The sequence below is a fragment of the Sardina pilchardus genome, chromosome 1, assembly GCF_963854185.1.
Source record: "Sardina pilchardus chromosome 1, fSarPil1.1, whole genome shotgun sequence".
Lineage (NCBI taxonomy): Eukaryota > Metazoa > Chordata > Actinopteri > Clupeiformes > Clupeidae > Sardina > Sardina pilchardus.
The window spans coordinates 30,653,717-30,677,361 of record NC_084994.1 but is presented as its reverse complement, the minus strand read 5'-3'; the positions used below and the strand labels follow the sequence as shown (position 1 = coordinate 30,677,361).

Below are 23,645 nucleotides of genomic sequence, written 5' to 3'. Positions count from 1 at the left end.
CTCACTCTGGAGGGATGGTGAACGCCCCGGCCTTTACTGGTTGTACCATCCATGGCTCTCTCAACATCACTGTTGCACCAGGGGCCATGCCACAGCAAAGCACTGGTAATGAGCCATTATTAACCGTTTCACATTTGAGTTCAATAGCATATTAATAGCAACATGCACACACACACACACACACACACACACACACACAGAGACAGACAGACACTCACACACACACACACACACACACAGTTTATGATATACTGATTGTTTATTCACCACCATTCATATATCTTTTCTTGTATGCCATGCCATTACTCTTCGATAGATTATAAACTATTTGGTAAAATTCAAGGGCAATTTCTCAATTCAGCCTCTTGAGTCAGAGTAATCATGGTTTAAATCGTAAACAATATTTACCTCTGCTTCATGCTTCTGTCCTAATGTGCAAGACTATGGCGTTACAATAGTGCCAAAAAACACTCGCTCGATAAACATACATTCGAGCGTATTATATTATTTCGCGCTCGTAAATATTTACTGCGAGCGCGCAAATTATCTCTGCGCGCGCGTAGTCAGAGGTAACTTCTCTCCGAGCGAGGAAAAAACTTCTCCGAGCGAGGAGAAATCTGACCAGCGGGCCAAACTGTCACTCTGCTCTCTCGAAGTTGATTTCTGCTCGCGCGCGAGGAAAGAAAATTTCTGCTCGCACGAGGAAAGTTTCTGCTCCCCTGTGTCTCTACTTGGAGGCGGAACCAGGAATGGTACTGGCTCTTCTGTCATTGGCCGTTTCTGAAGAATGAGATTTAATTGACAGCCCGCCTCAGTCGGTAGGAAAGTTTTACCTACGGTTAACAGAGAAGCGAGTAGAGCTGTGTTAATGGTTGTTTCGAAAACTTTGAGCGATCAAAATTCACAGGTGGTGAAAATTGTGCACAGCAGAACTACCCTATCAAAATTCTGTCAGTGGGCATTTGATATCAATTTGACATCAATATGACATCGAACATTGATGTCAAAATTACGTCACGAAATAGGTCTAGAATGAAAGTCATATTGACGTCAATGTACTGATGTCAATTTGATGTCAAGATTTTGACCTCTGCTGATGTCATTTTGATGTTATTTTGATGTCATGTTTTGTCGGGATTTGATGTCAATTCAACATGTATTTGATGTCATGATGGTTGATTATGTTTTGATGCTATTTTGATATCATTCAATATCAGGCTTTGATGTCAATTCAACATTTATTTGACATCAAGATGTCATGATGTTGATGTCATTTCCATGTCAAGTTTTGTTGGCATTTCATGTCAATTCAACATTTATTTGATGTCAAGATGTCATGATGTTGATGCATAGGAAGACAATGTTTTAATGCTATTTTGCTATCATTCAATATCAAGCTTCGCTGTCAATTCAACATAAATCCGAAATCAAACATTAATGACAAAAGTATGAACATTTATTGACAAATTTTGATATAATTTCAATGTCAAGAATCACTCAGGACAGGATGAGAAAGCGTAGACCCCCAAACCAGACTGGAGCCACTTGTGAATAACCTGTAACACAGATACATAAATGTACATTTCATTAGAGAGCTTTTCGGTAGAGGGTAGGTTTTATTACAGCAGACAAAGGCATTTAAGCATGTTGACATTTACCTTCACTTCGTCCTGAACTAGTAACACCAGTTACAGAGGCATATGGTTATTTTTATTATTAATGTTTAGACCAAAAGTCAAATAAATCAAATGTAAAACTGTATAGCTTACTTCACTTGGGTGGCAGGACAGGATGAGAAAGCGTAGACCCCCAAACCAGACTGGAGCCACTTGTGAATAACCTGTAACGCAGATACATAAATGTACATTTCATTAGAGAGCTTTTGAGGTAGAGGGTAGGTTTTATTACAGCAGACAAAGGCATTTAAGCATGTTGACATTTACCTTCACTTCGTCCTGAACTAGTAACACCAGTTACAGAGGCATATGGTTATTTTTATTATTGATGTTTAGACCAAAAGTCAAATAAATCAAATGTAAAACTGTATAGCTTACTTCACTTGGGTGGCAGGACAGGATGAGAAAGCGTAGACCCCCAAACCAGACTGGAGCCACTTGTGAATAACCTGTAACGCAGATACATAAATGTACATTTCATTAGAGAGCTTTTGAGGTAGAGGGTAGGTTTTATTACAGCAGACAAAGGCATTTAAGCATGTTGACATTTACCTTCACTTCGTCCTGAACTAGTAACACCAGTTACAGAGGCATATGGTTATTTTTATTATTGATGTTTAGACCAAAAGTCAAATAAATCAAATGTAAAACTGTATAGCTTACTTCACTTGGGTGGCAGGACAGGATGAGAAAGCGTAGACCCCCAAACCAGACTGGAGCCACTTGTGAATAACCTGTAACGCAGATACATAAATGTACATTTCATTAGAGAGCTTTTGAGGTAGAGGGTAGGTTTTATTACAGCAGACAAAGGCATTTAAGCATGTTGACATTTACCTTCACTTCGTCCTGAACTAGTAACACCAGTTACAGAGGCATATGGTTATTTTTATTATTAATGTTTAGACCAAAAGTCAAATAAATCAAATGTAAAACTGTATAGCTTACTTCACTTGGGTGGCAGGACAGGATGAGAAAGCGTAGACCCCCAAACCAGACTGGAGCCACTTGTGAATAACCTGTAACGCAGAAATGTACATAAATGTACATTTCATTAGAGAGCTTTTGAGGTAGAGGGTGGGTTTTATTACAGCAGACAAAGGCATTTAAGCATGTTGACATTTACCTTCACTTCGTCCTGAACTAGTAACACCAGTTACAGAGGCATATGGTTATTTTTTATTATTAATGTTTAGACCAAAAGTGAAATAAATCAAATGTAAAACTGTAAAGCTTACTTTACTTGGATGGCAGAACCACCAAACCAGACTGGAGCCACTTGTGAATGACCTGCAACACAGATACATAAATATGCATTACGTTTATCATCAGAAAGAAATGGCCAAATATTTATCATAACCAATAATACACCCCATTAAAAAATGCATTATATTGGGATCCACAGAATATGGTGCTGATCATTTTAGCTCCTCTTCCCATATATTCTAAACATTCACAACAAAGTGTCTGGTCTGTGCCAAGGCAAAGCAAGGACATACTGTACATGAAGTCAACAACTGCCTCTTCTATTTGGCCTCTTCTCAGTTAAATCTTACTCCAAGGAACGTTCAATGTCATTAAATGAACTCGTAGACGACAGTATTTCTACATGAAAATTTAAAACAAATAGCCTCGTGCCCTTTGTGCATTTATATTTCGTAAAAGTTAGAGAGTAATCTCTAGCAGCTACAGTTCAATCTAAAAAGTCACCAGGAAACACGTCTGGAAACCGGACTTTTTAGATTGAATAGTAGGCCTGTTTGCTGGTTTCTAACGTGTACAAAATATAAGCACGAGTCCCAAAGCTATTTGTTGCTGCCAGCAGAGAATGTCGAGCTATGACGTATGTGTTTGAGCATGCGGCAGCTGGTTAGCGCTACCTTATTAGAACTAGCAGGCTACTGCTAACGTCATTCATAATTTAAAACCATTAGCTAGCAGCTAACGTTATCCCGGACTGGTGAACAATGTGAAATCAGCCTCCCTCCCAGAAAGAAATGATGTTTAGACACATCCGAATTGGCCTACGTTTTCTTAAAGACTCCCGAGTCCAACATCTAAGCTTTCATAACGTTAACAAAAACTAGTTTTCCTGTAACTTTAATGCTATCGTTAGCTAACAAGCTAACGCTAGCTAACGCAAGCCAACTTTTGTTGTTCACAAACACAAAGTTAGCGTTAAACCAAATTAACCGTTGCTCATTTTAAACTCAGTTCTGAGTTTAGCTTTAATTAAAAGGGTAACAAAGCCCTAGTTGGACAGGATTTAGCCCTGTCTAAAGTGGGCTAAATTAGCTTGCGAAAGCTAGCAGCTAGACCGTAGCTGGTGTGTAAATATGAGCAATATCTGCAGACCAGCAAATCTTCGGATAATATCAGCAAATAAAGCTAGATAAGTAGGTTACTTGTGTTATGGAAGTACTTTTTCAGTGGATAGACTCGGTAGCTGCATAAATAAAGCATATAGGAGCATACTTACAGTCAGCCTTCAGACGCCGCTGTTTCGTCTTCCACTTCATCAGTTCATCAACGAGAAATTTGAAAACTGAAGGAGCCGTTAGGACTGGAAAGGGCGCGTTCGATGTGTGTATCCGCACGGAGTCCACCGCAGAGGGTCCGTTTTGGAACCCTCTGCTGTGTGGGTCAGGATGTTGAAAAACTCGCGTCGATTTACAATGAGTAGGCTAATAATATACCTTTTCAGACATTTTAACAGACGTTGTTTTGACATAAATTTCACATCAATTTGACGTCTTATTTCCTGACATCAAATCAACGTTGATTTAATGTCAATAATATAGACCTGAGATGTAGGGACCAGAAAAAACATGTTAGATTGATACCTTTGTTGGGCCTCTTTACAACCACAAGGAAATCATTACAAAATATAATGAAATTATGCATATTTATGCACGTCATACATGTTGGTCAAAATCTTGACTACTTGTTGATGTCAAATTGACGTCAGGATGCCAGCTGATATAAATTGTTCGATGAACAGTTTATAGTAATTGTGAAGGTAACGTTGATGTTAGCTAGCTGCTAGATAGCTAGCGTCAGATCAAAACACAACATAACACAGGTTGTAAATGCACTTCAATAAAGCTGTTTAGTAAAATGGCACTGTATTTTATTTTTTAGTTGTTGCGTGCGTAGTTGCTTATAGTCTCCAATGTATGTTGAGTGGTGTTGAGTAATAGACAGGCAGGCATGGCAATAGGTCGTCTTACAGCTGGCCAGCTAGCAGGCTATATCTTAGAATGAATGAGAAAAAGCCCAAAATAAGGTAGTGAATATTGATCTGTCAGGCAAGAGGAGGTGCGTCGAAATAACTACTGTTAAAACCAGTCTGGGGTAACAAAATAATATCGAAAAGATATGCAAAATGGCTGTGGTTTGTCAACAGTAACTTGTCTTGGGTAGGCCTATCCATCAATATAATGTCATTGTTTAAGACCTGAACGATTTTGAGCATATTGCAGAGTAATGACAAATGCACTAAACGGACAGGAGCCTAACTTGCTGCTTACCTTAAAGTTCACCTTACATAAAAGGCCAAGCGAGTAGTACACCATTGTGTAAATGTGTGTCTGTCCTTTACATGATCATCATTTGCATATCCAAGAACATACCTCATAAAAACACGCCTAAGAAATTGGCAAATTGATGCAACACTATGCAAGACAAATATTTCTTTCCCCAAAGTTCACTCGGTGTTCCAGAACTTCATCTTTGCTAAAATTTTACCCACTAACTTCAGCCAACAAGACTGCGTTGACATAAACATTATTACTTTAAAGGGAATCCATCCAGAACCTGTTAAAAATCCGATCAGGCAGCTGCGGGTTGAAATCTACTATGTACTGTATATAAAGATTGGTGTCAAAGTGTCAGGAAGGAACATATTTTATTGTATGGGGAAACAATATGATGATGGAAGTACAATACATGAAAAAATACATGAACATCCAAAACACAATGTACAAATTACTATAAACCAATTACTATTCTAAGATGGACGGTGGCTAGCGTTTTCTCAGTGTCCTGCCTTAAGAACTGCAGTCAAGAATCAATCTCACATTTGGGCAGAATGTGTAACATTTCAACTAGGCTACAGTGCAGGGGAGACCATAGTTAGGAGCATACTGTAGGTAGGAATTACCACTGCATCTGTCAGTGCTAAAGGATAGAAGTGCCTATACATTATAAGTAATAATCAGTCTGGTAGGAGGAGAAAGTGGTAGAAGGAGGGTGGAGAGGATGGAGGTAGAGGAGAGAAAAACATGGTAAGTAAGTGCACATTGGGTGTGTCAGAAGCGCCAGGAGAAGAGGTATCCTTGAAGAGTTAGAGTTGTGTAGCTGTGCATCTAGGCCCATCTTCTGTGCTTTGTGTAGTCTGCATCTGCATCCGTATCCCAGACACAATATATGGAGAGCTGGAGCCGCTGCATGTGGTCAGTCTTCTTACTTGTCGCTCCAGGTCCTCTGTCCTACTTGACCTGCATCCAGTGCACCTGATGGAAACACAGTTTTCACAGGAACACTTAATGATCAGTCCAGATCAAGAATAGCTTATTTCCAGAGTCTGTCATCCTGCTAAACTGTAAGCAACAATGCTAATTCATCAAAATACATTTACTATTACAGTGGTAAGTTACGAGTACTGTAAGAAAGAGGGAGATAGTCTGCACACTATGTGGGCTCCGAAAATATACATTATTTATCTCTAAATGACTTTTCGATCACACATGTATTTCAATCTAAACCCTTTCTTGTGATGCTTCCATCATGTTACTAGTAAAGCCAGCATCTTGTTATGGCATAGCAAATGCAACTGTCGTGCATGTGTTGCAGACATAAGCTATTTTTCTGTCTCTTTTTCCCCTTTGTATTGGATGGTATATTGGTCCTATGTAAATAATTGTGGTTGTATTTGTTGCTATTCCATGCTATCTATAGCCTAGAAATCTAGACGCCTAGCGGCAGCAAATGTAATTTGGCTGGCGGGGCAGTCTAGGCACGATCCATTGAGCCAGGGAGCTGAGAACCCCCAGCACCAGCGATCCAATCACAGAGCTTAACATAATGGTGACTGACATGCGACCAGAAGTTGCTACGGTAACGCATCCTGCTACTTGAAAACAAGAAGATGATTCGTTTAGCGTTATCCTATTGCGGGGAGGGAATTTGAAAGACAACTGTTTATCCCACCCCTCCGATTGAGCCCTGTCTATGGTGAGTGTCCAGACCCTACATCTTGATGTGGGTCTGGCTCGTCAGGCTATGCTATCTATGCATTTTCATACTGCTGCTGCTGTTCAGCCTTCACTGTACCTATGGGTGCACCCTGCCTGGTTAAGGCAGGTGCTTGATTGGCGCACCTATAGTTTTGTGATATAGGCCTTACGAAGATCCTGCGCAATCATAAAAAAAAACATGGCCTTTTTTTTGGAAATAAAATATCTTTTTGGAGCCCACACAGACCTGAAAATGTGTTCAGTTGGAAATCAGTTATAGTACCGCAAATCTGCATCCGAGACACAAACCTGGAGAGCTGGAGCTGCTACATCAGTCCTCTCACTTGAGCCTACAGTTCCCCTGTCCTCACCTGAGTCGCATCCAATGCACCTGATGCAAAGCACAGACAGGTAGAAAAAGAATGAAACATATCACAGGACCACTTTCAACTAAATCCAGATCAAGAATAGCAATGCCAATTAATTACGGCACATTACAATTACTGTAATGATGACATTAAGTTTTGAGTGCTGTGACAGTGGCACAAATAACAATCACCACAATAACCTACTACATAATAATTTACTACAATTTTGTACTACTCTACTTTTGACACCACAATAACCTGTTCAATCTGTGTTTCAGTAAAATGTGTAAGAAATATGAATGTTAAAAACAGACACACAAAGTACAGTCTAAACCTAGCTAACATGTCCTTGACTAGTTACCTAGATTTATCTATATCTTTAGCTAGATGTTGTATTGTTACCTAGGGCTTATCGGCTCTGCACTAGCTGCTAGAGAGACATTAAACCTCAACTGTCAAAAACACCTGAAGATGAGTGCTTCAGTTGTACTAAAACGTGTAAAGCTGCCCATGATATCGCTTACATTGAATCTCTTACGTGAAACACGAGCAAGTCTCTGCAACTTTTGGGCAGGAATTTGACGTAGCAGCTAATGGGTCACATTCCCCTTTACTGTTGAGTTGCCTACCAAGTGCCATAGAGCTAGCTATAGCCTGATCTTAAGTTAGCTATTCGCTAGCGTTAGCTAATGAAAGTTAATGTTAGCGTTAGCTAGATAGAATATAAAGACTAATGTTGATTATTAATTACCTACACTGCACAAAATATTTCTCAGTAACATATTTCCATCGAATTCAGTCCAGGTTATCCTACCTGAAAAAATGCCTGCTCAGCAGTAGAGGCATCTTCTTCTTCGGAGATCACCTTGAGTTGCTTCTGTAAAGAGGGCTGTCAATTAAATCTCACTCTTCAGAAACGGCCAATGACAGAAGAGCCAGTACCATTCCTGGTTCCGCCTCCAAGTAGAGACACAGGGGAGCAGAAACTTTCCTCGCGCGAGCAGAAATCTTCTTTCCTCGCGCGCGAGCAGAAATCAACTTCGAGAGAGCAGAGTGACAGTTTGGCCCGCTGGTCAGATTTCTCCTCGCTCGGAGAAGTTTTTTCCTCGCTCGGAGAGAAGTTTCCTCTGACTGTGCGCGCGCGCGGAGATAATTTGCGCTCGCAGTTAATATTTACGAGTGTGAAATAATAAAATACGCTCGAATGTATATTTATCGAGCGAGTGTTTTTTGGCACTATTGTATCGCCATACAAGACAAGTTTAAACCTTTCTTTTGGCCAATGCAATTCTCTTCCTGAGGTGCGTCTTTTGCCATCTTACAAAGGACTTTCCCTGTAGACTCACTATGCTGTTGCTATAGTCTGTGTAAGGGACCATGTGCATGTTAGGTTTCACATTTGATAAAATGTTGTTTTTGGACATGCCAGTTAGTATTATAAGAAGTATTCATTATAAATGAATATGTAGTAAGTGATTTACTCATAATGCATACTTAAAATAATCTCCCAACTGTAACAGAATGGGGAATGTTTGTTATAGTGAATAGCCAATTTGCCAACCTGGCTAACAAGATCAGTCTATCTCTTATGTCTGAAATTCACAATGTTAATCTGTTGTTTTATTCTATTTTTTTCAAGAACATGTTGCTGAACATACAGTCCAGCCACAAGAAACGACAACACAGATTGAAGTGGAAAAGAAGAGAGAGGAGTCAAACAGGCAACTCAAGCAACGCCTTCAGTCCATCTTAAAAGACAGGTGTTTCCTTGTACGTCAAGAGCTAGGAGATGAAAAACTACAGGACATCTACACTGATCTTTGCGTTGTAGAAGGATGCTCTGGAGAGATCAACAGTGCACATGAAGTGTCAACAATTCACTTGAAACAAATTGAGACAAGGTCATTCCCTGGGACCAAGAACTCAGTCAAGTTGTCAAACATATTCTCTGACCATCTCTATGCAGATAAACCTGTCACAAAGGTCTTGACTTTGGGAATAGCTGGAGTGGGGAAAAGTGTTGCTGTGCAAAAGTTTGTCTTAGACTGGGCAGAAGATAAAGAGAATAAAAAAATAGGGCTGGTTTTTGTTCTTCCATTTCGAGAGCTGAACTTGTACAAAGATAAGGTCCACAGCCTCTTTGACCTTCTCTTTAAATTGTACCCAGACCTTGAAGATTTGACAGAATCCACTGACTTAAAAGGGACAACAGTTCTTTTTGTATTTGATGGTTTAGATGAAAGCAGACTCGAGCTAGACTTCAGCGAGCCCATATGTGACCCAAAAGAGAAAGCAACAGTTGCCATGTTAACAACAAGTCTAATTACTGGTAAACTGTTGCCTTCTGCACTCATCTGGGTAACAACGAGACCGGCAGCAGCCAACAAGGACCTGTGTGACCTTTTCCAATTGGTGACAGAGATCCAAGGTTTCAGTGAAAGCCACAGAGAGGAGTATTTTAAGAAGGTAATTCCAGAGAAGGCTGAAAAAATTCTAGCACACGTGAAATCAAAGAGAAGCCTCTACATAATGTGTCACATTCCAGTGTTCTGTCGGATCACAGCAGTGGTGCTTGGAGGAAAGGGAAAAGAGAAAGGAGTCTCTGACCAGGAAATGCCCAAAACGTTGACTGAAATGTACGCACAATTCAGTGTCTTTCAGATCACCAGAATGAAGAAATACCAAGAGGAGGAGATGAGCCCAGAGGAAAAAGGGCAGCTTCTTGTTAAACTTGGGAAACTAGCATTCAAACATCTGGAGAGTGGCACCCTGATATTCTATGAGAAGGATCTGAAGGAATGTGAAATTGATGTAAATACAGGAGCATTGAAGGCTGGACTTTGTACACAGATCTTCAAAAAAGAAAGTGCTATAAATGGAAAGAGCATATTCAGCTTTGTGCACCTGAGTGTACAGGAATTCCTGGCAGCTCTGTACTTGCTCCACACACATGCAATTGACAAAGCAAATCTCTTTATCAAGACCACTTGGGAGAAGACTAGATGGGTTGTCAAGAACACAAGGTTCGACCTCTATAAGATGTCTTTGGAGAGGGCCTTACTAAGTGAAAATGGACAATTGGATCTTTGTGTGCGCTTCCTTCTTGGACTGGCTCCAATGTTGGAGCCTGAAGTCCGGTTCCCCCTGAATGATGTTCTGCCACATTTGGGACAACAGAGCATCAAGAAGACAGTTGAATACATCAAGAAAAAGATCAGCAAAAACATCCCACCAGAACGGATGATCAACCTTTTCCACTGTCTGAATGAACTTGGAGATGATTCACTGGTTGAGGAGATCAACAGGTAATCAACAAGATACTTTTTATTGATACTGTATCTATTTTAATTGAAGTGCATAAGATGCTGATCTCAGATATCTGTCTGGGATGTTGAGATTGAGTTTGCTAATGTGGACCAAAAGCTATTGATAGAAAGCTAGAATTGATTTGAATCACTTTTAAAGCATTGTATAGTCAGGAAATAACTTGCTGACCCCCACTGATTTGAGATATATTCAGAAATGTTCAAATACCGGTATGCATCTCTTCTGTTACACACAGATACATGAGCTCAGCAGGCGAGGAGAAGAAACTGACTCCAGCCCAGTGTTCAGCTCTGACTTATCTGCTGCTGATGTCAGCGGAAGAGCTGGAGGAGTTTGATCTGAAGAAATACCTGAGATCAGAGGAAGGGCTCCACAGAATGCTCCCTGTAGTCAATGTCTCTAGGAGGGTTTGGTGAGTGAATTTTTGTCTTACACTGATAACTTTGAACACTTCAGAAATATTTTGACACGCTGTGGGCCCTAATTTGAAGGAAAGACCAAGTCTAGCTAAAGCTGTTTTAGTAACCAAAGAAAATCTATTTGCAAATACAGTATAACACCATATGCAAAACCCTGATGACAAACACTGATGAGTCCGCATAATGCTCCCACATGTCATTTTATAGCTATAGTTCATGCATGACATTAACAACGTCACCAAGTCTGCCTTCTACCACCTCAGAAGCATCTCATGACTTCGGTCCTCACTCACACCCTCAGTAACCGAGACACTCATCCATGCCTTCATAACCTCCCGCCTGGACTACTGCAATGGTGTTCTGTCTGGACTGCCCACCAAGGCCCTTAGCAGACTCCAGTATGTTCAGAACTCAGCTGCCAGGGTTTTAACCCACACAAAGCCTTGGCAGCATATCACTCCCGTTCTCCAACAGCTTCATTGGTTGCCAGTTAAGTCACGCATCGCCTACAGGATCCTCCTGCTCACCTACAAATCTCTCCATGGACTCTCACCTCAATACCTCACTGATCTCCTCCACCCCTACACTCAGTCACGCTCCCTGCGGTCCTCTGACAAGGACCTGCTGGCCATTCCCCGCACCAGGTTGCAGACTTTTGGGGACAGGGCTTTTTCTGTCAATGCTCCCACACTCTGGAATACCCTACCACTCGGTGTCCGCTCTGCCCCATCCCTGTCCATGTTCAAAAAGCACCTCAAAACATTTCTCTTCACAAAGTCCTTTGACCCCTAACACCCCCCCCCCCCCTCTCATTTGTTAAGCGACCTTGGGTATTGTGAAAGGCGCTATATAAATCCAAGATATTATTATTATTATTATTATTATTATGAGAACTTGGCCTTTAGATAGCCTGCTCTTTGATCACCATTTCAATTAGGGCCCTGGATGGTCTCAGATATGTTTTTTACAATGCATGTTTGGGGTCAGTGTGAAGGAGTCCAACATCCAGCTGCACATGTTGATGCCTAGTGAACCACATCTTATATCTGAGATCGGCCAGACTCAGGTGAAGTGCAGCCCATACGGCATCATCAGTTGAGCGGTTAGGGCAGAAGGAAGTGATGGAAGTTAGTGGTACAGTAGGTGGTAGCCATTGGGTGTTGATGTGTAAGGTCCTCTGGACATCAGCTGGGTCAAGACGGAGTACTTCATTGTCCAGACTGGGAGGGGCTTTCATTACCTCCACCAAGGAGGTTATGTTTTCATCTGGGTTTGTTTGATCGAGATCACGGTCTGGATCCAGGAGGCACTTGGCGGAGGTCTGCGCTCTCTGAGTGCTTTTCTAGTTGTTGTTGTTGTTGTTGTTGTATTGTTCTTTTCCTCAGACTGGCTGAAGTAGGTGTTGTCTTGGTCCTGTAATCCATTTGTCCATCATGCTAGTCTTACAAGTAGGAAGTTGTATGAGAAAGCAGAAGTTACATAAATTACGTTATGGCACACCCCCCTAAAGTCATCTAACGAGAAGCGATCGTGTACAAAAGTACACCTGGTTTACGGTGAGTTCTTAAAGGGACACTTCACCGATTAGCATTAAGCTTTGTATCTTTAGAAAACCAGTCATGTTTTTGAATGGTCGTGCATCATTCCCTCAGTTTGCCTTGAGATGGGAGAAATACGGATTTCAATGAAACCCATGAATAGGACTTCCTGCTTTCAATGATGTCAAATTATGATGTGAAATTATGATTATGAAGTGTCCCTTTAAGAAAAGGAAGTCACACAAGTTATGGGTCGTCAAAATTTATCGCACAATAAGTGTATTGAGGAAGTCGGTGTTGTCAGGTTGACTCTAGCAGATCTGAGAAAAAAAATTTGCCCTTGAAGACAGCAAGTGGAAATGTCTATGAATGACTAAATGAAAGAGTTGACTGACCTACAGCATACCCTGTCTGACAGCATGAGATTCACCATGATCTCTCATATGGGGAACTTCCTGGGCTAGCATGCTGTAGCTTGAAAAGTTGTGGGTTCAATTCTACTGCTGTGCCTTTGAGTAATAGCCTGGCAAGCCAAACTACACAGAAATGTATAGTCTGGGGTCGGACCATTCACAGAGTTGAAGCCTGTGGGTGGGATGAATAGTTGTCTTTCAAACTGCCTCTGCACGTAATAGGCCAGCATTTGTGACCAATCGTAGCCGGTCGGCAAAACGGCAAATACATCCTTCTTTAAAACTAATGACTTGAGTGCTTCTTTCTGCTCAAACTTCAAAGAAAAGCCCAAGTCTAACTCTTCCAAAGCTGATTCAAACGAGCGTGCTTCGCTAGCCTCATCCATCTTTTGTTTTTCTCTATGGTTGTGCGATACGGTCTCAAACCCAACTCGTCGAACGAGGACGCATGGTCCAGCCCCCTGGCGTCTTATCGGAAGCCGAAGGTGAGCTAAGGCGGGCTCAAGGACTCCGTACACAAATAGAGCGTTCTGATTGGCTAGGCTGAACTCGAGCCTAGCGCAGGCTTGTCCTCAACGGTGCGACCCTAGACCATCCCGCTAGGCAAAAATATTTTTGGCCGCTAGGGTGCGTCTATATTTCTAGGCTATTTGAGTAAGGCACTTTACCCGAAGTCATTCTGGGGAGAATGCCCCTTGTAATACAATTGACATATCCAAGTTTTGGATAAAAGCTTCTGCTAAATGAATGTAAATGTAAATCCATGTTGTGGCCTCACCCAGGGTCAGGAAGCAAACTGAGTGAATTACTTCAGTCAATTAAAGTGGGCATGGGGCCAGGCCATCACAGACAAAGGGGGAGAGATTTTGAGTTTGTTTCACATGCTTCGTTTTTGCTCTTTACTGAAATGAAGATCGAATGCTGCATGAACCAAAAAAGCATAATTTTCCTACCAAAAATCAAGCATTCTACTTTAGTTCTGGCAGGCAGCGTAGTCAAGCCCGCTGTCAGTGGGTAGTTTCTTATTGGCTATCCCAAACCCAGCCCACATCAGCTGTTCCGGTAAGCTGATCGTTCCATTCACTTGCGAGTAGTCTCTCTCATAAGGGCGCCTTATTCTGCATCAGTCTGCCTTGCTTTCTCTGCTCGCTGCTTTGCAACCCACCTCCTCCCCAGCTCCACCTCAAAGTGATCAATTTAAAATTATAACATACTGTTGTCATTGTTGCTTGCTCTGTTCGGGGGGAATAGAGTTACTCTCCCAGTTTAAACTGGGAGGGTAGTCCCCTGAGGATGCTGCTGTTCCCTGTCTAGGCTTTCCATGGAGTTCATGGAAAGACAGGGAACTTCCTCTGAGCCATACCGCCAAATACAAAATATAATTGGCTTTAAATATACGTCTCTCTTGTGTGTCTTTGACCCAGCGGTCCTAACAGAACCTTTAGAGTTTTCTTACTCCTACATTACCTGTATTTCTTAAACAGGCTAAATCAGTGTCACCTCTCTAAAGCAAGCTGTGAAATGATGGCATCAGTGCTGCAGAGGACACCTTCCCATCTGATAGAACTGGACATGAGTGACAATGGCCTGCAGGATGAAGGAGTGGAGCTGCTCTATGTGGGACTAAGAGAATCGCAATGCAAGCTGGAGACACTGAGGTCAGTCATCAGGAATGTAAAGTAATATATTACTTTGTCCCATTGTGCATGAAGAAATGTCAGTGACATCTGAATATGATTGTGTGATGCTGAGACATGTAATTTTGCCCTGTATGTCAATGCAGTTTTATGTGGGTATAGATTGTTTTCAAAATGAATGTGTGGGTTTTTCAAGTTGTCTGGTCACCCAGAAGGGCTGTGTTGTCATCTGCCTTCAAATCAAATATATTTTTTAAATAAGTCAAGCTTTTTTTTTTATTAGAAAGTATGTTTTTCTAAAAATATTAATGGGAATGTTTTTTCTCGTTGTCTGATCACCCAGAAGGGTCGTGCTTTCTTGTCCATTGCCCTCAAATCAAATCATTTTGCCTGCATAGTCAAGTGTTGTTTTTCTAAAGTTGTTAATGGATTTTTTCAGTCATAATTACGGAACGAATTTGCTAGTGCATGCAACTTTTAATGCTTTTCCCTTCTCTAATAATGAGGAAACATGATCTCTTGTTTCAGACTGTCTGGTTGTCAGATCACCCTGAAGGGCTGTTCTCTCTTGTCTTCTGCCCTCAAATCAAACCCCGCCTACCTGAAACAGCTGGATCTGAGCTACAATCACCCAGGAGACTCAGGTGCCAGAGAGCTCACGGAAAGACTGGATGATCCCAACTGTAAACTAGAGACTTTCAGGTGAGTGCTGGGTGTTTATCTGAGTTTGATGAGGTTCTAGTGGAGCTGGTCATCCGTTTGTATCCTCTGGTGGAGACCGTTCTAATATTCTCATGTTTCTTCTTCTACAGTTCTAAAATGCATAACTCTGATTCATCCCATAAATTATATTTTGAAAATTGGGTGGGGGGCAGATAAATGTCCACAGCAATTTATGCAGTGCTCAATCACAGAAGGCCCAAGGCAGTCAGTCCACACTATAAGAATAATGGATTTCAAGTATGAATCACACAAGGGAATGTATGAAAGCATTAAGCACACAAATTTGGTTCACAAATTACACACAGCAGAGTGATGTTCTACACTTGACAGATATAATCAGACAGACACTCAATTATGTGATGATAAATGTTTTCACCAGAACACTCTCCCTAAATAAAATAGTGTTTTGCATGATCAGTCATGTTTTCCAAAATTCTGCCAAAGTATTTAAAGGGATATTCCGCCATTTTTGGAAATACGCTCATGTCCCACCTCCCCTCGAGCAAAACAATAGATATCCTTAATTATTGACAAGATAGAGCAACGTAATGCATCTCTATGGAAGCAAAATTCGAAGAGTTCCGGTCTGCTTAAAGGGGCGTGTTGCAAAGACGTCATAGTGGGATATCGATCTCTGTCAGATCGGCAACCCACACAAGCAGTGCATTTCGAATGTTAGCAGGTCTGCTTAAAGGGGGATTTAGCCCCCCTCCCCCTTGTGAAGACAGAACGCGGAAATGATGGAACGTTTGCGCCTCTCGCTCCGCTTTAACCCTCTCTGTAGATATTTACCTTGTTCCCGTTCATCCAGCCATTCTGTGAGTCTGGCGATACAACTTTTAGCTTCAGCCTAGCATAGATCATTGAATCGGATTAGACCATTAGCTTCTCTGCTAGCTTCATGTTTAAAAGTGACTAAGATTTCTGGTAATTGTCCCATTTAAAACGTGTCTCCTCTCAAGTTAGAAAGTGCAATAAGACCAACTGAAAATGAAACCTGGTGTTTTTCTTGGCTGATTTGACATGGAACTACAGTCACATCTGGCGTAATAATCAAGGCAACTTGCAAACTACTGGCTCTACTACTGCTTGTTGTCTATGGGGACTATTTTCAGATGCTGCGTACGATATCACTGCGCCCATGGTACAATTGCAAGTTGCCTTGATTATTACGCCAGATGAGAGTGTAGTTCCATGTCAAATTAAAGAGTTAAGCTTGAGAGCACAACTGCATCATCATGCACTTTGTGTTGTGTTTTGTTGTGTCCTATAATTTATCCTTAATATTTGTTTACTCCATCCTGTTTTCTAATTGTTCCTAAAACCTTTTTACCAATGTATTCTTTATTTGTATTCATGCTACCATACCATCTTTTATTATCTGTCTCTTGGCCTCTCACTCTATGCAGAATGGCTAGTTGTAAGCTAACAGAGGAGTCCTGTAAGGCTGTAGCCTCTGCTTTGCAGTCCTCCATCTCCCTAAAGGAACTGGACCTGAGTCACAATGACCTGAAGGATTCTGGAGTTCAGCTTCTCTCTGCAGGACTCAGTAGCCCGCACTGTAAACTGCAGACTTTAAGGTTTCTTTGCTTGACTTTCATTCTATTATCATAGGACTCCTGATGTGCATTATGCATGTGCTGATTTTAGTTTATTGTCATTAACTGATCACACTTCTGTTTTCACAAAATCATTCAAGGATAGTGCTGCCAACTGTCGATGTGTCCTTGTACAATAAGTAGTTGTGATGCAGGTCACATAACCACTGAATGTATCTCACGGTTCTGTTTCACACCCTATTAGTGTACAGCCACCACTATGATTTACATGCAACAAACATATTGTGCCGTTTTACCAGAAACGATTAAACACTTTTCTTGGAAGGGAAAATATATTCTTACTTCACTTATTTCCACCTGATGGGAATGTTACAGAGCATAAACCCTGTGTTCAGAAGGGTCCGAGATGCAGCATCTGTCCAAAATAGACTTGGCTCCTAATTGAAGCAGAACAGAGCTTAGAGCTGCATATGGGACACTACTGAATTATGCTGTTGCTCAACTGGTCTCCAAAATAGACAGAGCAGAGTAGAGCTTAGAGCTGCATCTGGGACACCTCTGTAACTGGTGGACTAGCTGAGTGGCAGTGGTCAGCTCCAGTGACTGAGTTGTAACCTGAACAGCACGCAACTGCTCTTGGTGGAAATCAGCAGTAAAGCAGTGGTGCTCATGTTGTTGTTGTTGATGATGATGATGATGATGATGATGAACTTTTGCCTGTATAGAGTCAAGTTGTGTCTGTGACTCTTGTAAAGTATGTATTTTTCTAAAAATATTAATGGGATTTTCAGTCATAATTACTGAATGAATTTGCTAGTGCATGGTGTACCTTTTTTAATGCTTTTCCCTTCTCTAATAATGAGGAAAGATTATGTTTTGTTTCAGATTGTCTCATTGTCTGATCACTCAGAATGGCTGTTCTTTTTTGTCCTCTGCCCTCAAATCAAACCCCTCGTACTTGAAACAACTGGATCTGAGCTACAATCACCCAGGAGACTCAGGTGTCAAACAGCTCACGGAGAGACTGGATGATCTCAACTGTAAACTAGAGACTTTCAGGTGAGTGCTGGGTGTTTATCTGAGTTTGATAAGGTTCTAGTGGAGCTGGTCATCCATTTGCATCCTCCGTTGGAGACCGTTCTGATATTCTCATGTTTCCACATGGTCTCCTCCCATGTATTACTGTAAAGTGGGCATGTCATGGCCCTTTAAGTACTGCAGATAAAAGTCCCCCAGTTCACACATGATGCTGAATAGTTTACTATTCTACAGTTCTGAAATTCATTACACCACACTATCTACCCAGCCAACAGATCATTAAGACAGCTTGCACAGTGACTTACTGAAGGGCGAAGGAGTTCTGTTCAGTTCTTTGAACAATTTGTAGGTAAATAAGGAAATACACAAATAACTTGGGGTACATGAATAACATCCTCAGCAATCCAACACACTTAAGTATTAAAATTAGCATCACAACTGTTCATATGTCCAACCCCCAGTATACACTGTTGTCACTCAATCCGGCAATTATTCTTTGGTGTGGCGGATATATGGCTCCCATTGACTGTCATTCATCAAATAAAAAATAAAAACACGGTTTTGAAAGCCTATTAGCTGGTTTCATTCTCATTGAGCTCAAAGCCAATCAAACCAGCTAATAGGCTAACTGAAATAAAACCATGCCAATCTCTAGGTATGTGATGATGTGGGGCTATTTTAATTCCAAAGGCCACGGGGACTTTATCAGGGTGCATACTGTCCTAGCCTGGCATAGCCCTCCGTAAGGTTCCGCTCAATTTTCATTTCCCTACAGCATACGTCTGGGTCTTATGCTATTGGACTCGATTTCTTAGGATGCATTCCATTCTGAACAATCAACGAACGGGGGGGATGGGGGGGAGGCGGGTATTAACGATGACGTCTAGCATATACGCGTTGTAGTCTCTAGCTGTCACGACCAAACGTTAGCGATTGGGTAAAATCAGGCCCAATTGTTTCAAACTTCAACAGAGTTCATGCCTCCTGCTTGAAATCGATTCTGACTGGAGTAGGTCCAGACCCTCTGTACGATATTAGTACGAGGGTTTGGTATGACCTGCATGTACATGTCTGTCTCTCTCTTTTTCTCTATCTCTCCTCCTTAAAATGGGGGGGGTCTGACGATCACTCAGGATCACTCTGGTGTGTGTGTGTGTGTGTGTGTGCGTGTGTGTGTGTGTGTGTGTGTGTGTGTGTGTGTGTGTGTGTGTGTGTGTGAAGCATAAGATGTAATGGTAGTTTTGCCATTTGACGATCACTCAGTATGTGTTCTGTTTAACCCTGTGCTTTGGATAAATACACACTAACACACTTAATCCCCCTCTAAGTCACTTTACTTTTGCTTTGCTTAATAGGAGCTACTCTTGATAAATACCCTGCTCGATATACTGTACACACTCTAAAGTACATTACTGTCTCAGTTCACAACTTCACAACTTCACATGTGTCAAAAATGTATTTTCTTCTCTCATCTTTCTTAAGGTATGACTATGGAGGAGAATTCAGGATTAAACCAGGAATAAAATGTGAGTGACAATATGCATGATTTACAATGGCATCATTAAGTGTGTGTGTGTGTGTGTGTGTGTGTGTGTGTGTGTGTGTGTGTGTGTGAGATAGAGTGTGTGTCAGGTTTTGTGAATGTGTGTGTGTGTGTGTGTGTGTGTGTGTGTGTGTGTGTGTGTGTGTGTGTGTGTGTGTGTCTGTTATCCACCATCCATATCCTCTATTTCTCTCATGTGAACCTGTCTCTCTCGCACACACTCACAAGCTGCGTTTCCATTGACCATAAAATTGCGCAAATTAAGAGATGCGAAAAGAAATGTGTTTAATGGAAACACACACATTTCGAAAAAACTCACATTTTTCGATAAAAAGTTTTTGCGCTCGGGTGAGGTGGTATTTCGAGCGTATCGAAATTTGTATATTTCGCAAAACTGCAATGGAAACACTTTTTTCGCATCTGACGAGTCACGTGATCCAACAACCGGATGTTAGGAGGAACGAAAACGACGAAGAAGACTGTCTACAAGAAGTGGTACCGGGAGAATAATGTAAAATGTTACATTATTTTTTCATTAAAAGTGGCTCGTGTCATTCTAAAATGTTGAATCCACAGCTCCTCTGTGAACTCGCCGACAACACTTTCTCAAAAACGCTGCATACTCAACGCAGCCACTCAACTAGTTTTGTTTACCCATAGCAACAACGACTATGCTTTGCTGGTTTAGGTTTAACGTAATGAGAACAGTGCTGAAAGAAATCTAGATTCTAGATTCTAGTTCTAGAAACTAATCAACTGGGCTGATCTACGAAATATTCCACTGACATGGCTGTGACATGATTTAAGCATAGGCCTACAACAAACTCCTGTGAAATATGTCATTTTTAATTTTATGTTTCTGCCCAACCAAAACATAGGCCTCCTCCGCTGATGGCTTATATAATGACTGATAATCAGCGTTAGTGCCGTGGTGGCAATTTGAATGCATTTAGTGTAAATCTGGGTTATGTTGATAACCGCCATGTCTCCTAATGACTTACAGCACGCGAGAATACACAAGATTTTAATTTAGTTAGCCGAATGTAATGGAAACACCGCAATTGCGAAAATTGTGATTTTCGACATTAAGACAATATCGACAAAGTTTTTGCGCATATTTGTAATGGAAACGCAGATACAGTCACATGCCATAAATCTCTCTCCCTAAATTCTCCCCCCACACTGTACACATCCTAAGTCAGAGAGTTGGTAAGAGACAGAATTACACACATCATACATACAGTACATCCACTCCTTCACTCTCTCTGAGCCTTTCCAAAACTAATCCCTACCCACTCCCTCTTGGTTACAGAGTGCACTCAGGTGGGAAGCACCCTCACAGCTAGAAGTTCCCTTGATTAGCGCATACGTATAATACCACCCTGAACTTTGGGACAAACTCCCTCTAGTGGAATCATCACAGAATCGTGGATTTGTTTAGAGGGGTGGCCTACTCACGCGGAACTGACATTTTGAAACGTCCTCCACGATGTGCCACATTAATTGATGCACACCCTTAACGAGAGGGCATCAGTGTTCAATTGATGCTGGAGGGCTTTTAAGGCACTACCACTTGACAGTAATTGATTTTGGACGGCCCTTAATATGGCAGATCTGCATGTGAATGAGCAAATGAAGTGCAAGTGGCTAGGGACAGGGTGAATTAACTTGTTTCGGAAAGCCCCTGTTTCTCTCTAACTCACACACACACACAAACACACACACACACACACACACACACACACACACACACACACACACACACGCACACACACACACACACACATACATTTCTCCAGAACAATGATTTCCTTAAGACAGTAATACAGTGTCTGACTGTACTGAGCTTGTTGGAGGAAAGGTTGAGTGTTGTGTTGCTCTGCTCTCATGTTTCCCCTTCATTCCACACTCACAAGACTGAGGGACAAAAAGTAGAAAGAAAAAGTCACTGTGATCTGATTTCAGACTCTGATGACAGCCTTGTTGAGTATTAAACACAGATGTGTTCATAGGGAATGGAGGGGAGAGATGTAGAACAGGGACTGGTAATGACAATCTTAGTGAATTATTGAATGGCATTCCCTGCTGCTTTACAGGTGTAGTTCCATGATGGTGTCCATTTAGACTCTGAGGTGCTGGGCAGTAATATTCTGGTGCTAACATGCCAACTACACCATCTAGTGTGTGCTTGCACTACAGCCAATTAATACTTTGACTGATTTGAACATTTTGAACTGATTTGTTTTAGGTAAAGGAAATTTAGAGAATCCCACTGTATGTATTAATGAGTTAAAACATCATGTTACAGTAGTCAGACATCAGAGAGATGGCAGAGAAAGGAGGAAGGAGAGCTTGTACAGCACGACACATGAGAGGCCCCTGACAGCCTATAGGCTTGTAGCAGCAGAACTAAGGGATGACCTCAGGGTCCTGGAGTCATCATGCAGGTCATGGAGTGATGGCAGATCACAGCCAATCATGGCTGTGGATGCAGCGCACCAGGTAGTGATAGATCAGGTTAGGATGGACTTCATGATGGCAGTGTAAAAGTGCACCATCATGTGCTTTGGCAGGTTGAACATCCTCTGCTGAGCCTTCTTTGTTCTGGAGCTCATGTTCAGCTCCCATGTCAGATCCTGGGTGATTCTGGTGCCCAGGAAGCAGAGGGACTCCACTATGCTAACTGGGGAGTCACTGGGGAACCACTGCTGATGGTTAGAGCTGCTGCTTCCTGTCAGACAGGAAGTCTGTGATCCATCTACAGGTGGAGTCAGGCACTCTCAGCTGGGAGAGCTTGTCCTGTAGCAGGGCCTGGATGATGCTGTTGAATACAGAGGTGAAGTCTGTCAGTCTGTTTGTGATTGACAATCTGTGTCACAGCAATATACATCCTGGTTGCAGTATAGCAAGTGTGAAATGAACAGAGTAGGTAGAATTGAACAAGTAAGTAGTGACCATGGCAATACATACAGCATAGCATATCATAAAAGAAATAAGGCAGCACATGTGGTGGTAGAATAGTACCATATTTCACATGCAAAATCAGACATCCTCACAAGCATATTGTATTGCATATTAATTCACATGCGTAGGTACAGCAGCAAGTGAGTAAAGAGCAGCTGTTGTGTGAGACACAAAACAACCACTGGGGGCCATACACTCTCCGAGATGATTATGCTCTCTCTCTCTTGAAGTACAGCTTTGCTCGTGTGGGTTGACTTTTGATAGTTTGGGGGAGAGAACCAAGGGAAGCACTGGCCCTCTTGTGATTGGTCATTTTTCAACATGATGTAATTAACTACTTACTGTACTGTTTTTGTGTGTGTGTGTGTGTGTGTGTGTGTGTGTGTGTGTGTGTGTGTGTGTGTGTGTGTGTGTGTGTGTGTGTGTGTGTGTGTGTGTGTGTGTGTGTGTGTGTGTGTGTGTGTGTGTGTGTGTGGGTGGGTGGGTGGGTGGGTGGGTGGGTGGGTGATGTGTGTTAACCCTGCTCTCCTCCTGTCTGTGTGTGTGTGTGTGTGTGTGTGTGTGTCTATATGTGTTGCCCCTGCTCGTGTGTGTGGTGTGTGTGCCATGTGTTGCCCTTGCTCCTGTTTCCCCTGCTCCTGTGTGTGTGTGTGTGTGTGTGTGTGTGTGTGTGTGTGTTTGTGTGTGCGCATATTTGCGCTTTCATGACTGTTTGTATGTGAGTGTGTGTGATTTTCTATTTGTGTGTCCCTCTGTTTGCGTGAGTGTGTTTGTGTGTTTGTGTGTGTGTGTGTGTGTGTGTGTGTGTGTGTTTCCTGTTCTTCCTGCTTACTGTTGCTGCTTACTCTGTTTCTCTGTGTGTGTGTGTGTGTGTGCTCTAGTAGAACTTACCAGAGGGAAGAAGAGAGAATAGGGAGTGAGCTGGGTGGCTGGCATTCTTGATGATGGACTCAGCCCTCCTCTGACAGCGTGTGGAGGCTGCTCAGACCCAGGTCTCTTGATGGCACAACAGTGTTAAAGGCAGAGCTGTAGTCAATGAACAGCATCTTGACAGGTGTTTGTCTTGTCCTGGTGAGCTAGGGCTAGTGTGCAAGGTGATGGAGATGGCTTCATCTACATATCTAACGTCGTCCTCTCCCTCAGGCTCAGATAAACAGAGTGGTCTACCCAGGACCTCTGGTTGGGAAAGGATCAGACAGTATG

The 23,645-nt window shown here is 42.0% G+C and overlaps 1 protein-coding gene and 2 long non-coding RNA genes across 3 annotated transcripts in view; 1 reads left to right on the top strand and 2 right to left on the bottom strand.

Annotated features, from left to right (window-relative positions):
* Positions 1-1,434: 1,434 nt before the first annotated feature.
* LOC134072873 (uncharacterized) lies at positions 1,435-1,840 on the bottom strand. Its single transcript, XR_009937220.1, has 2 exons — positions 1,770-1,840; positions 1,435-1,556 (listed from the first exon to the last, which is right to left on the bottom strand). It is a non-coding gene; the product is annotated as an uncharacterized LOC134072873 (long non-coding RNA).
* Positions 1,841-5,566: 3,726 nt separating this feature from the next.
* On the bottom strand, positions 5,567-8,289 carry LOC134072815 (uncharacterized). Its single transcript, XR_009937213.1, has 3 exons — positions 8,096-8,289; positions 7,223-7,304; positions 5,567-6,190 (listed from the first exon to the last, which is right to left on the bottom strand). It is a non-coding gene; the product is annotated as an uncharacterized LOC134072815 (long non-coding RNA).
* Positions 8,290-9,806: 1,517 nt separating this feature from the next.
* The window catches only part of LOC134078085 (NLR family CARD domain-containing protein 3-like), a gene marked incomplete at its 3' end in the record, with an annotated part of 21,463 nt that continues 7,624 nt past the window's right edge, over positions 9,807-23,645 (top strand). Inside the window, exons 1-6 of the mRNA XM_062533749.1 lie at positions 9,807-10,586; positions 10,844-11,020; positions 14,463-14,636; positions 16,748-16,918; positions 17,783-17,956; positions 19,418-19,461. Coding sequence (XP_062389733.1) covers positions 9,811-10,586; positions 10,844-11,020; positions 14,463-14,636; positions 16,748-16,918; positions 17,783-17,956; positions 19,418-19,461 — 1,516 coding nt within the window. The remainder of the gene's footprint in view (positions 10,587-10,843; positions 11,021-14,462; positions 14,637-16,747; positions 16,919-17,782; positions 17,957-19,417; positions 19,462-23,645) is intronic.